Here is a 15,245-nt window from a genome sequence, read left to right on the forward strand (position 1 = left end):
CGAAAGGTAATGTGCTATGAATTGACTATGATTTGTCTCCACTTAGCTCCTCAATGCTGAGCTGCTGGGAGGAAGGCCTAATAAAAGGTGTTTAGATGGTGGGGAGAAAGCCCTCATGAATTAATTGTCAGCTTCAACAAGTGAGTTCTCTCTAAGGGAGACGGGAGGAGTTACCTCCAGAATCAAGTTTAGTTTCCATGGCTTTCTCTTGCTTCCTCCTCTATTGCCTTCTGATTTCCACATGCACTACTTACTCGGTATGCATGGAACAGGATGAGATCCTCATTACAAGTGAAGCAGATACCAGTGTCTTCCTACCTCTACCTCTAAACACACATAAACTACTTTCCTACTACTACACAGGCTCAGGTAGTCTTCAGTAACAACAGAAAACAGATTAAGACACATTTGAAAGTCAACATTTAAAAGGTAATCTCATATACCTTCATTTCTCTAAAATCAGCTGTCCCTCCTAAAGACACTGCCATAATTGATGGCTAAATGAATAACCTAGATATTACTCTTCATTTATTAACCAGCTTCAAATTCCCACTTAAATTCTGATGATGGGAATTGAACCCAAACCCTAGCATATTCTAGACAAGTGCTCTACCAATGAGCTATATCCCCCAACCCACATCCCATTTATTCTATCTCTCAAATATTTTTCTAATTTGTCAGCTTCATTCCTCACCATTACTCTTTTATATTAGATCCTTCATCTTTTACCTGGACTATTACAACAGCCTCTTAACTGTTCATACTGCTTTCAATCTTACTCCACATCCATCTTACTTTCTAATATAGAAATCTGGTCATGTTTTGCCAAGCTGGAGTAATTTCCATACTTCCCTGTCATTCAAAGAATTAATCCTCTAGTCACTAAATCAACAAATGTTTACTATATAAGTGGAATGATTTAAGGCACTGAGCATATGACAGTGAGTGAAACAACATTTAGAGAAAGAAGTAGTTATTAAACAAAGAATACACTGAAAAATGTACAACTTTAATCTTAGTAAGGTAAAATACCAAATCAAAAAGAAAAAAAAAAAACAGGGCAACTACTCCAGATTGTAGGTCATATTACTTTTGAGAAAGTGTTATCTGAGATTTAAAGGATGAGCAGGAGTGGCTTAACAAAAAAGGAAGTTTTGGTAGAGGGAACTGTATATACAGGGATTTGAGAAGGAAAGGAGATCAGAGTGTTAGAAGAATTGAAAGTAGACTATTTGGCAAGAGTATAGCGAGTGAGGAGAAACTGGCATGAGAAAAGGTTAGGAAGATAGCAGCCAAGTCACAGCTGGCTTGTAAACCAACCCATGGATTTTGTCTGTTTTGAAAGGCTAAAGAAAACAATTAAAGCCTTTTTTTAACGACAGGAGTTTCATTCTGGTTGGTAGAAAATAAATTATGCACTGAGGGGACATGAGATAACCAATGAAGAAATTATTACATTAGTCTGGGAAATAAAGACTGGTGACAGGAACTTTCTTCCACCTCTTACAAGTTATCCACAGATAATATAAGCTTACATTATGAAGTCCTCAGGATTTAAAAGTATTTAATCCTAAACAACAAAGAAGCAGTATGTATTTAATTCATTTAGATGTATTTTCCATCACTAGAATATTTCTGCTCAAATGACTTATTACAAAACTATGTTCATAATGTAGTTTCTACCAAACACATTCAGTATTTGACTTCTTATATCTTCTCTGCCTATATGTCTAAAAGGCATGTTAAACGTTACATGGTATAAAAACCAATGAATCTCTTAATTTCCACTTCTGGGCTAGTTAACCCTAGCAAATAATATCATCATTCACATGCACTGAGTCAAAAAAAATCTGAGTTAAGAAGTTGGAAGTTAAGAAGTTTGGAAACAGTTTGATTTTTCTTTTTCTTTTATTTTCTATATCAGATGTACATTAAGTACCAAATTAAACTGGTTGTAATATTTGGCATGATTACAGCAATTATATGTTTAAACAGAATATGAATGCTATTATTGTATTCTACTTTGAGCACATTTTTCTGTGATTCTATCTTTGTAATAAAAACATAAAGATAAAAGAAGCTTTTATAGTTTTCAAGCTCATTTACTAATTCTTTGATGAGAAAAAAAGAAAAAATTCTATATACTGAGGTTCTTACAAAGAAGTAATTAAAGATCAGAAGCATAGATGTTTTCTAATTTGTTTTAAAATTAGCTTGTGAATATTTTTCTAAAAAAACAGTTCAAATTAGATCTTTCTTTCTTCTTTCTTTCTTCCTTTCTTTTTCTTTCCTTGTCTTCCTTCCTTTTCTCCCTCCTTCCCTCCCTCCCTCCCTCCCTCCCTCCCTTCCTTCCTTCTTTCCTTCCTCTTTCTTTTTCTGTCTCTCTGTCTCTGTCTTTGTCTCTCCCTCCCCCCCCACCCTTGGGGCTTGAACTCAGGGCCAGGGTACTGTCCCTGAGCTTCTTTTGCTCAAGGCTAGCACTCTACCACCTGAGCCACAGCTCCACTTCTGGGTTTTTCTGTTTACGTGGTACTGAGGAATCAGACACAGGACTTCAGTCATGCTAGACAAGCACACTACCACTGCGCCACATTCAAATAGATAATACATCAATATTTAATTTTTCCATTACTGTTGACAAGTGAATACTTGTTTGTATATTTTCAGAGAATCAAATCTAACAGCTTTTGTGCAATTTTTTAAAAGTTAAAGAAATATTTAATTGTTCTTGATCGGTTAATGTTACTAACATTACTTATCATACAATATCATAAAATACTTAGAATATTTTAGAAAATTCTAAGTTGAGATAGCAAATCATATCCTAATTCTAAGTGATTTTAGATGGTCTGGTTTTTCAGTACATCTTCCTTTACCAGTCTCTCTCTGTGATGTGTTGGATCTGTTAGTAATAAAACCTGGTAAGAATCTATTTCACTGAGTCTTCCTCAAGGCTTTGAGGCATATTCTATACTTCTACAGAAATCACAAGTGAAAGTAGAGGCATTTTTCCTTTCTGATTGGTGGCTTTGTGTTTATCTCTGAGCTCACAAGTATATTACTTATAATTAAAGCTATCAGGAGTTTGGCTACCAGATAAGTGCAACATAAAAGGAAGTTGTATCATTATCGTAACACTGTAATAATATGAAATATTTCTATGATCAAATACCTTTCCTAAGTGAGCAACACCCACAATTCTACACAACTTTATAATATATCCTAAAATTAAAGTGGATATTTATATCCATTACAATAGGAAGAAAATTCAAAGTTGATGTAAAAAGTCAAAAGTAGAAATTTGATTACACAAAACTTATTTTGTATAAGTCAAAAGGGCCTTGTGTACACAGAACCAGCTAGGGTAATTTAAACCACAAAACACTGACTATAATATTCAAATGAAATGCTATGAAAAAGTGAAAAAGAACTTGTTTATGCATTGTAATAAAACTATGAATGAATGGGCATAGCGCATCTCTTGTTGCACGCACCCTGTTGCTCGTCAAGTGACATGGATCCGAGCTGTTTGTTAACCACAGAAGGAGGAGAATCTGAAACAAAAATGAGATTTCAACTTAAAAGTAAGCAGCAGAAAACTGCACAGCAATGACATGATCATCTCTTAGCTTAAGAAACAAATGTACAAGGGCAGGGAATAGAAGTAAGTACTTGTGGTATGTTTTCCAAGCAGTGAGTAAGCAGGGTCATGTGCTTGATATGTTATTTCAGGCAAGCTTTTAGCAATTTTGAGAATGAGTTGAGAAAATATTCTACTTCATGCACATACCTTTTATCAAATTCATTTAGCACAGGCACAAGGTGCAAAGAATTAGAAATGGGAGTATTTCCACTAAAAAGAAGACTCCTTGCACTTCTCAAACTCCCTCTCAAGCTCCTTAAGATGGCTCTCATCCTGCCTTGGAGGATTCAAAGCATGAAATGAGATGCTTACTACACTGTGAGATGCTGTTTTTATGCCATGAGCTGAACAAGGAGTCAAAATGTTTAACAAAGAAAATGACTTGTAAGGAAAATATTCAATGAATTAATTACCTTTAGTGAAACACACATAACTTTTAAAATTCTATAGAGTACATATTAAACTATGCTGTGTGAAAGCTTAGGTTTCTTTATAGAGGAACCTGGTGGAGAAAGAAAGAGAGAAGCAAGAAGAAAGCTTAATGGTCTGGGCTTTCTACTTTGGCTTCAAATAGAACAGTTTTGTTTTTATCTTTTGTACATACTAGGCTTCTATAACAGAATTTATTTTACAATTAGCTTCTATTATTTGAACAACACTGGCATAAAAGAAGGCAGCACAATAAAATGCAAAGAGCAGTCCTTTGGAGCTGGTCAGTGTTGGTTCTGATGAGAATCAGACAATACTTTTTAGGTCTAAGCTTCTCCTTTCTTCTTCTTCAAGCTTAGTGATCTAGTAACTTAAGGAAAGCACTAGGGAAGATACAGGTTGAACATCCCTAATAAAAAATCTGAAATTTGAAATGCTCCAAAATCAAAAAATTTTTAGACATACTATGAGTAGAAAATTCTTCAGACAACCTTCTGTGAGAGATAATAATCAAAACACAGGTTCACTAAAACTACTGTATAAAATTACCTTCAAAATTTGTGTATAAGACTTACAGGAAACAAAAATGATTTTTTTTAGACTTGGGTCCCATCCTCAAGATATCATTATGTTTCTACAAACATTCCAAAATCCAAAAGCTCTGAAATACCCCTAGTTCTCAAGCATTTTTGGAAAGAGGTACTGAACCTGTAAAAGCTCCCAATGTTCCACCGTAGAAACAATAAAAGGAAAAACGTGTGTAATAAGCACAGTTCTTCCTCAAGTAACAATTCCTAATTCCTATATTTTATGCTCTTGTTTTTCTTAGTAAGAAATACTTTCAGATGTTCACCAGCTTTGCTCATATGACATTTCATTTCCAGAAAAAAAGGTGTTCTAAGTGAAGACTTACTGTTCTTAACTAACTACATAGCTAAGAGAGATGTTGCAATATATCCAGGATTCACATCAGTTTTATATAATTTGTTCCCATTTGTATATTTAAGAAATCCAAATCCTGCTACTACTACCAACTATAATCAACTTTAAATCTTCTATCTTCTAATATCATACCAGTTTGCTCACATTTTGTCTTCCTAGATTTCTGATAAAGTATGATTACTCTTTGAATAGCTTTTATTTGCCCTTATCATGTGTTCATCAAAACAATCTAGTCTTCATGACACACAAAAAAGCAGGAAAGATGATACTTCAATCAGTTACTTAATCTACACATTTAATTTCCTTTTTGAAACTTCTCATTTATTCATTTCAGAGTTGGATTCAAGACTGCCATCTACTTTGTTTTTGAAGAACAGATAAGTTAGTGTTTAGAAATAAAATTATTCTTCAAAGTAAAAATTATTCAGTAAAATGAATATTAGGAAAAACTTCCTCTAAAAGCATCATAAAATACAATATTTTCCTTTTGTGCTCTCATTTAATCATTAAGAAGCCTAAGACAACTATAAACTCACCAGGAAATCTTTTATTTTTTTCTACAAGTATTATAGAATTTATCAATCTCATTAAAATAAATTATATCTTAATTTCTTAATAAAATTTAGGAAAGGAGTAAGTCTGAAAATACAAAAAGAATCTAGAATCCTTTCCTCTCCACAAAATTGTTTACAGATTTGAAGAACTTAAAATATTTAAAAGTTTATATAAGACAGAAAAGCACTAGTAATTAAAAAGGATTTCATATATAAGACAGAAAAGCACTAGTAATTAAAAAGGATTTCAATCTGCCACAGACATTTCATATTTCTGGGTAATTATTTGTTGTTTCTTACATCAAAAAGTGAAAATGAATGAAGAAATCTCTTTTAGTCACTGCCATTATCTTATTTATAATCTAAGTAGCAATGCAATGTTAAGTGACATACTTTTGTATCACTATTCACAAATACAATGCAACTTCTGTGTTACAGAAGTATTTCCAAACATTAAGAAGATAGTCATCAGAATAACTAAAAGATGTAATTATTAATTAAAACTGTTTCAATTATTTGTATACTCTACTCTCTTTGTAAACTATCTTTTAGAAAGCAGCTGGGCACTGGTGGCTCACGCCTGTAATCCTAGCGACCCAGGAGGCTGAGATCTGAGGACCGTGGTTCAAAGCCAGCCTGGGCAGGAAAGTCTGTGAAACTCTTATCTCCAATAAACCATCCCAGAAAACCGGAAGTGGCACTGTAGCTCAAGTCATAGAGCGCCAGCCTTGAGTTGAAGAGCTGAGAGACAGCGCTCAGGCCCAGAGTTCAAGCCCCACAACCAACCAAAAAAAAAAAAAAAAGAAAAGAAAAAGCACCATCACAAAATAAAAATCTCAATAAAAAATGAAAATTTACTATTAAATGCAATATGGTTAGCTAGCTTATTTAAATATATGTGGAATGTATTATTTTTATTTTTTAGAATATATTATTTTTAAGGTAGATAAACTTTAAGTAAAAGTTCATTCAGTATTACACGTAAGAGTATATTGTGATCAATTGCTATGTATTTCCAAAAATTTGTAGTTAGGTCCTAAGAAAATTATAGACAATTATAGTCTAACAGACAATAAGAACTCTTCAGCCAGACTTCTTGGGTTTGGACATAGAGTTCCATTCGGGAATACTGAAACACTGGGGCAAATTATTTCACTTGTCTAAGTCTCATTCTCTACATCTGTAAAAAGGGGATAATGAGACTATCAACCACACAGTGCCTTTGTAAAAAGACTTAATGAATAAGATAATTCATATAAATTAGCTAGATAGCATATAAGAGTAGATTAATATTACTACTACTTTCCTGTTTCTCAAAACATGGTATTGATTGAAAAATAATGGTACAGAGATCTGAAAACTATGGAGCATATTACAATTTAAAGTTTAAAAAGATATTGTCTTCTTTAAAATTCTGTCAACTCAAGGTAGTTAAGTAGTGCTTGCAGAACTAAGCCAACAGCCTATCTAATTTATTAACTACATATACAAATATGAGTCTAATGTTTTATATCCTAAGAACATGAGTCTAACACACCCTTTAAAAAGTGTCACAAGGCAACCATCATTTTGAACACCAGGGAATCTGATATATACAGCCTGCTTGCATAGGATACAGTTAAATGCTGATTTTTCCAATATGGCTCAGTTTTGAAAAGCCCTTTTTCAAAAATTATCACCAATGTTTATACCCTTTTGGGGTATAAATGCTCCCCTTTTTTTCCAATTGGCAAAACCGTGCCATAAAGAGAAAAAACAGTTCCTACCTGACCCTCTCTAGGCTGGCTCCATGCTCCAGTGGGGCTCTGTGGTGGTCGGGCCAGTACCAGCAGAATCCACAGGGTGCTGTCACTCTGAGCAGGAGCCAGCAACCCATGACTTCAGGGGATCTGAAATGGAAAAAAAGAGCTGGGCTTAAAATCAACCACATGCAGAATGCCTCTGTCATAGTTGTATAGGGCAGTCATTTAATAAATACACATATGGCTCATATGCCCTGAGCATACAACCTTAAAACAGCTTTGACATGAGGACATTCTGCATTGGTAAGGGAAAGATACTGTGAGTAAGATACTTATCTCCTTAAAGTACTAAAAACTGTTATTTGGTATTACCTAGCTCACCCTTATTCCACTTCCAAATTACAGCAGGCTACCATTATTTAAATACATTTAGTTGGGAAATTGAGGGACAGAACAGTTAAGCAAGCCACCTAAGGTCATCTAGACATAAAGTCACTTTGATATCTAGGCAGTGATGTAATGAAAGAAAGCTTACCTTTTGGTGAGTAAAAAATCACAGAGCTGAACATGGTAACACATACCTGTAATCTGAGCACTTAGGAGGCTAAACTCAGGGCCAGCCTGGGTGACATATTGAGTTCAAGGCCAGCCTGGGGTACGAGATTTTTTTCTAAACTGAGTAATTTTGTGTATTATGCATTATGACAATTTCCCTACAGTCTAGAAAATGAGTTATTCTATTCTATACTTTAAAAAAAAACTAAAGCTAAAGCTAACATATTTTGAAAGATTATGAAAATTATACTTTTGGAAATTCATTTTAAAAGATAAGTATTTATAGTTGTCAAAAGCTCTTTTAGAATATGAATTTTTCAAATTAGACCTCCAGGAGCAGAAGAGCCTTGGGGTTACCATAAGCAGCAGGGATCATGACTTTTTAAAAATCTTCCTTCATGTTTAAATAACAAGTGTCACTCGTTCTTTTGTTTGGGGAGGGGAGTGTCACTGCTGAGAATCAAACCCAAGGGTCTTGTATGTGCTAAGCAAGGAGTCCACTACTGAACTACATCCCCAGTCCAGTTAGATATATTTTGAACTGTAACTTCCACATAAGACTGTATTAGTTTCAGGAGTATATTCATGAAAATGCTCACAGTTGAAGGGGTGGAGGAAAACCATTATTTAAAAGTTTTCTAACCTCTCTTTTATTTAACTTACTTGACATAGAAAATTCAGTGTCTTAATCTTCAATTGCCATGAAATACTAACAACTAAATAGATAATATTCCATCTGTATTATAACTGATATCAGGCTCCATCCTATTTGATCCCAACTAAAAACATAGATTATTAATTCTGCAAAGTGATTTAATCTCCTTTTCCTACAGAAATTAGATATTATTGATTTATCTTACATCACATCCTTTACAAAAGAGTCCCATGAATCCTATGTTTTAAAAAGAGGATAAATTGTTTATCAATGTTCACACTCTTCCTATGCTTGCTAAAATTTCTAAATAAAATAAATGGAAAGATAACAGAGACATCCTTTGTGGCACATCATAACTTACTGAAACTCCAGATATCAAGGCATAGTGAAAAATGCTTTATATATAAGAGACATACATTCTATTATTTATAAACTAAAACCTAGAAATAGTTTAAAGGCTTTTTCTATTGATAGTGGGTGGTAAAACCTATTATGGGAAAATGGATTAATTACTATTACACTAACCACTTATAAAAAATTGTATCTAATCATTAAGTATAAAAGTTTTATAATTGGTGGGGTTGGGAAGTTGGCTCAGTGGTAGAGCGCTTGCCTTGCATGCCTGAGGCCCTGGGTTCGATTCCTCAGCACCACATAAGAAAAAAGAAAAAAGCCGGAAGTGGCGCTTTGGCTCAAGTGGTAGGACACTAGCCTTGAGCTGAAGAGCTGAGAGACAGTGCTCAGGCCCAGAGTTCAGGCCCCACAACCGGACCAAAAAAAAAAAAAAAAAAGTTTTATAATTGGTAATTAAAATCTATCCTCTGTTGAATTTGATAAATTTAATTCTTCTGTATTTTTCTTTTCTTTTCCTTTTTTTGCGGGGGAGGGTCTGGTCATGGGGTCTGGGTGCTGTCCCTCAGCTCTTCAGCTCAAGACTAGCACTCTACCACTTGAGCCACAGCGCCACTTCCGGCTTTTTTTCTTTTTGCTTATGTGGTGCTGAGGAATCGAACCCAGGGCCTCATGCATGCAAGGCAAGCACTCTACCACTGAGCCACCTTCTTCTGTATTTTTCTAATGTGTGTTCTGAAATTCATTTTGCATTAAGCCAACTCATTTTGCTTCATAACCAAAGTTTACTAAATGGACAAAGTGTACAGATTTTATTAGTCATCCGTTATTACATTGTTTATAAGTCTTTAAACTATGAGTAAGGTTCCTATGACATGTGAGGAAACAAGACAGAAGTAGTGCTAGCAAAAAATACAAGACATATTATACATTAGACTAGGGCCTCAGATGAATGCAATGTTAAACACATAAGATACAAAATATATCACCTTACAGGCAAAAGGATCAACATATACTAGGTGACAGCAGTAAGGGCTGCTAAGATTGGACTATGTGAGCAGCCTTAAAGGGCAAAAACTCTTACTTAATAACAAAGAAGAGATCATGTTTCTCAACTTAGAAACAGGCGAGTGTCCTTTTACTCAACTTTAACTATTAAAAGATCAATACAAATACTAGTATCTAGATAATATCTACTACTAGTATCCTATAGTAATATATAGTATCTAGATATTATTTAATCAGAATGATTAAATGTGGGAAAATAGTTTATTTCATAAAGACCATACAAGCACCCTAAATTTCTAATTGTAAAAAAAAAGAACCTGCTTCAAACCAAAGTTTTAGAACTATATTCAAACAGCTGGTATCATAATAGTTTTCTAATCTCTACTATGTTCTTGCTAATGCAAGAACATTTTGTTTATTTTATTTTGTTTTATTTTCAAATTATCTTTAATACTTGTTTGTTATTGTTATATTTTGGTATTTTTGTTTTATTTCCAAATTATCTTTAATACTTGTTTGTTACTGTTATATTTTGGCATTTAAACATATGTCAAGATATTTATTTTCCTCACATTGGTCTTTATGCCTCATAATTTCTTTTTACTTTTAAAGCACATTGGCCGGGTATTATATATAGCATGAAATCATATCAAACTGCTCTGTTAACAAATGTCATTAATCTGATTAAACATTTTTTCTATGAAATCCTTTAATTAATATAACACAGAATTATAAATTATGTACATGACATTTGTCTCAAATATCTTATCTGCATTATAGAGACTTAAACTTATTTTACCATAGTATTAATGTGCTTTTTCTACTGAAGCAGTACTGATACAGATATTTGTGTAGTGGAGGTCATCCTATTCTACTCACGTATAGTACATATTAATTCCAAGAAGCTACATCAGAGTTCTCAAAGTAATTAACATCCAAACTCATCACTCCTTATGGTAGCAGAATAAATATATCAAGGTAGTATGAACTCATGAATACGAGAACTTAGATTATTCCTAAATGAACATTTCAACCCTCTATAAACCTACACTATAGGATTTATAGTACCTATTTTCTACCTTGAACTAGGGTGACAAGCTATTTTGTGTTAGATCTTTGATTATTCTCTCAACAAATGTATATGGACATCAATAATTTTCCTGATCTCAAATTAATTGGGCCATTAAAATATTCCACAGTGGCACAGATCATTTTCATTTTTATCATATCAGAATTTGATACTAGAAGACTAGGAAAAGGAACTATAGTTTTTGCTGCTCTACATACAGGTATTTGATTATGTGTGGAAAGAATAAGAAAATATTAGATCTCAAATTATGGCAGAAGGGAATAAGTGAGTCAGCATGCAAGTATTGACAAACAATACTATAATTCTAAAAACTAGCTTCACTGGGTTTATATAAAAATACTTATCTATGAAGGAGGAGGGAGTGAGGAGTAAGGGAAGGAAAAAGAGCTAACAGCATAGATTCATTTCAGCATATAAGAAATTTCAACAGAAATATCAATGCAGGCTCAAAATTTAGCAGACAATTATTAGAAAGTAGCTTGCTGGTTGTAAAAGTAACAAATAGGTGCCTCTCTTCAAACATATTACAAAGAAGAGGTCATTTTATATTCACATCGCTGGCAAATGCTGCTGCCACTCTGCCCCTTTACATGAGATGTTGAAAACCAAGCTGCAAGCGCATTAGCTTTCTTTCTCAATGGGCAAAGGAAAGCATCTTATTACACAGCAGCAGCACTAAAGATTGACTCTACCAGTTGCTTAAGGACACTTGATATTAATAACCTGAAGCATGAGGGTCTTGTGAAGAGCCCTCAAGTGAAGACTGATCAGAAGTAGAAGGCTGCTGCTGGGTGTGTGCAGTCAGCTCCTGCTGCCTCTGCTGCTCAGCCTTCTTAAGCCTCAGTTGTTGCAGGCGTTTACGAAGCAAAGCTATCTCAGGCCCCCTTAAGAATTCTGATACAGACAGGAAAAGAAAAGTGAAAAGAAAGTAATAAAATATAGAACAGTAAGAAATTAATTATATATTATAAAAGGAAAAATGTAAATAAAACATGTCTCACAAAGGAGTACTAAAAAGGTCATTCAACTATGAGACACACTATACATATAAACATTCAAATATTTCTCCTTACCAAGATGAATTACACATAGAATATTTTTCTCAGAATATTCAAGTACCCCAAAACTGAAAAGAAAGTCTTCTATAAAGAAAAGACTATTTTATTTGGTGCTGATATTAACTCTAGGTCCTTGTGTATGGCAAACACATCTCTACACTGGGCTATACCCTCAGCCCATAAGATTTTTAACTGAACATTCATTCCTCAATAATTATTTTTCTTTTATAGCAAAATGTTATTGGGAAAGAGATAATAGCATAAATGAAATTACCTTACCTAGGCCCCAAAACTTACTAACTTTACTAATTTCAACCAAATGATAATTAAAATGAATAAAAGTTAAGCATTTGAATACAATTCAACAATTAATTAATAAAATCAATTTATTAGATTTCTTTTAAAAGCAAAAATCATATATCATATACTTAGCTGAATGGTTCTTTTTGTATTAGAACTGTCTTTCAAAAAATTCAAAGCAAAACTAATATTTGTCAGAAAAAGTGATACAGAAGAAAAGAAAAAATACATGAAACTCCATGAAAAGATATTTGTGGAATGCCTACTATGATGGTTTAGAGATGACTAAAATATTCAACATATAATACCTATTCAACAAAATAATACCTATTCCTGTGTGGAGTTTGTATTCTGAGGGGAAAAATAATCATCTGTGAACACACACTCATGGTATGATGAGTGGGAATAACAGCTATAAATTAAATTGGCAGGACACAGGTTGGGAGTTTTATAAAGTTCCATTAAAAAAAAAAAGACCTTAAAGACGTGAGGGAGTAGACCAGGTGGCTACAGAGAGGAAGAGTATTCCAGGTAGAAGGAAAAACAAGTGTAAATGCACTGGAGAATATGTTTCAAGATATGAGATATATTTCAAAAATAAAGGTAACAAAATTTGATGATAGGTTAGATGCAAAATTAAAGTTTTGGCCTAGGTAACTAGAAATAAAGTTCCCCTTTACTGAAATGAAGAACAATGAATGGATGTCATGTTAGAACGAAATAAAGAACTGATAGACATGCAATTGGAACAAATAAGTAGACCCTCAACATAATACCCTAGGGTTCACAAGAGATAAAAGTTGGGTATCATTGGTGATGTTGTTTAAGCACTCTAGACAGTAAGTGATGACAGAGAATACATCAAAGAAGAGAACTCTGGAAAATTTCAATGTTTAAAGACACAAAGAATATGAAGGAAAAATCCACAAAGGAGATTAAAGAACTGAGTGATAGAGGATAACTAACAAAAGTGTGTCTAGGAGGACAAATTGGGAAGCTTGATCAGATGTTGGTGACATACTACTGAGAAAGATTCAACTGAGATCTAACTGTTTGACTTTCATTGCATGAAAGTCATTGATGACAGCAGAAAAAAACGCTGTTTCAGTGTAAGATGGTGGAGAAATAGTCAAGTTGTGTCTTAATTTGGGGAAGAAAGAATCAAGGAAGGGTTGTGTGCTTTATTGGGGAAGAGTATGTTCTGATGGAAAAAATTGTTTAATGGAGGAGAGGGAAAAAGGTAATGGATGAAAAGTAGACAGGAAAAGATTTCCTTGGGTTCCAGTGCATGAAAGGAAACAGTTGGGGCTAGTGATGATGGCTCACATCTATAATCTGAGCTATTTAAAGAGGCTTAAATCTGAGGACAGTGGTCCAAAGCCAGCCTGGGCAGTAAAGTTGGTTAGACTCAGCTCCAATTAACCAGCAAAAAGCTGGACGTGAACTGTGTCTCTCAAGTGGTAAAGCATTAGCCTTGAGCAAAAAAGCATAGGGAAAGCAGGCACACACACACACACACACACACACACACACACACACACACACACACACACACACACACACACACACACACACACACACACACACACACACACACACACACACACACACACACACACGAAAAAGAAAATAGTTCATATTCAGTACAGGTACAGAGAAAACTTCAGGTATAACCTAAGGGAAGTCAGAGAATATAAGCAAAGAGGCTGATAGTTACAGACAGTTGACAGTGGGAATATGTAGGTTTCAAGCAACAAAGTACAGAAACTTGGCAAGTAAGCAAAACCTGGTTTCTTATCTCAGGAGTCAACTGTACCAGAGGTACTTATCTTTATTCAACAGCCAACTGGTAGTTAAGCTATAACTTATAATATAACATACATTACATATACATAACATATAAGTTATAATTTAACTAGCTGACAGGTAGTTAAGATATTATTAACAATTCCATTATCATGGTAGTCTTTCATTCGTAGTTCTTCCTAAAAGATTTGCCATTGACAAGTATGACAGAATGTAATGACAACCAAACATTGACTCATGTGTCCTTTCTTTGTAGATCTGTACAGATGTCAAATTTAAAGTCAGCATAACAGTAATGCTATTAGCATCATAAAATGAAGCATCGGTTATATAGCTATATGGTTTGTCATAAAATTTATCATATTAATCAAATACTACTTAAGAGAAAATCCCCCCAAAGTTCACCCAATTTCATTAGTTTCTCTCTTGAGCTGCTAAAATGGTGTATGAGGGTAGAATTTTCTATCCTAGAACCATTTGGTGTTATTTAATACACAGTACATACACTAATATTCTATAAAGATTTAGTTATGAAATCTGATAAACCAGTTATTTAATATTTACAGGACTATTTGAAGAAGTCTACTTTTAAGGCTAGTTGTATGATGGCTTTCCCTCAACAGGTTAAATTACAATAAAAAGAGGTCATCCCATAGTTAACCTTCAGGCAAGTATTGAAAACCAGATATGTAACCCCTCTGTACGGTATTTTCACAATTAAAAAAAAAAGGAAACCAGATATAGTGAAATAAACAAAATGTTTAGCAGTTTAAATATTAAAGATATACATACACACATTATATCCCTTAAAATGTATATATAAACACAGTATTTATAAATGCATAAAAGTGTTTAGTGAATTAATTTTGTTAACATAAAACCAAATTAAAAAACTAATGTAATAAATTACTTTGGTTTGAATTTTGAAAATAGGCCAACAAGGTATCAGGAACTGTACTAATACCATTTTTAGGTTTTTTTGTGAGAGTTTCAGGCTATTCACCCTAAAGTTTAATTCCACTGAGATAGGAGAAAAAGATAAAGAGATGCAGTTGACCCAATAAAAGGTGACTGGTTCTAACCTTGAGTCATGCCTTTACATTACTGGCTTC

The 15,245-nt window shown here is 33.7% G+C and overlaps 1 protein-coding gene across 4 annotated transcripts in view; it reads right to left on the bottom strand.

Annotated features, from left to right (window-relative positions):
* Dcaf6 (DDB1 and CUL4 associated factor 6) overlaps positions 1-15,245 on the bottom strand; it is a 120,386-nt gene that overhangs the window by 44,659 nt on the left and 60,482 nt on the right. For 2 of the 4 annotated variants that reach the window (XM_042677374.1, XM_042677376.1), the window contains exon 11: positions 3,495-3,554. The exons of the other annotated variants lie outside the window; for them this stretch is intronic. In XM_042677374.1, the coding sequence (XP_042533308.1) occupies positions 3,495-3,554 (60 nt within the window). The remainder of the gene's footprint in view (positions 1-3,494; positions 3,555-15,245) is intronic. 4 annotated transcript variants of the gene reach the window in all.

The sequence above is a fragment of the Dipodomys spectabilis genome, unplaced genomic scaffold (assembly GCF_019054845.1).
Source record: "Dipodomys spectabilis isolate Male_0828 unplaced genomic scaffold, ASM1905484v1 ptg000036l, whole genome shotgun sequence".
Classification (NCBI taxonomy): Eukaryota; Metazoa; Chordata; class Mammalia; order Rodentia; family Heteromyidae; genus Dipodomys; species Dipodomys spectabilis.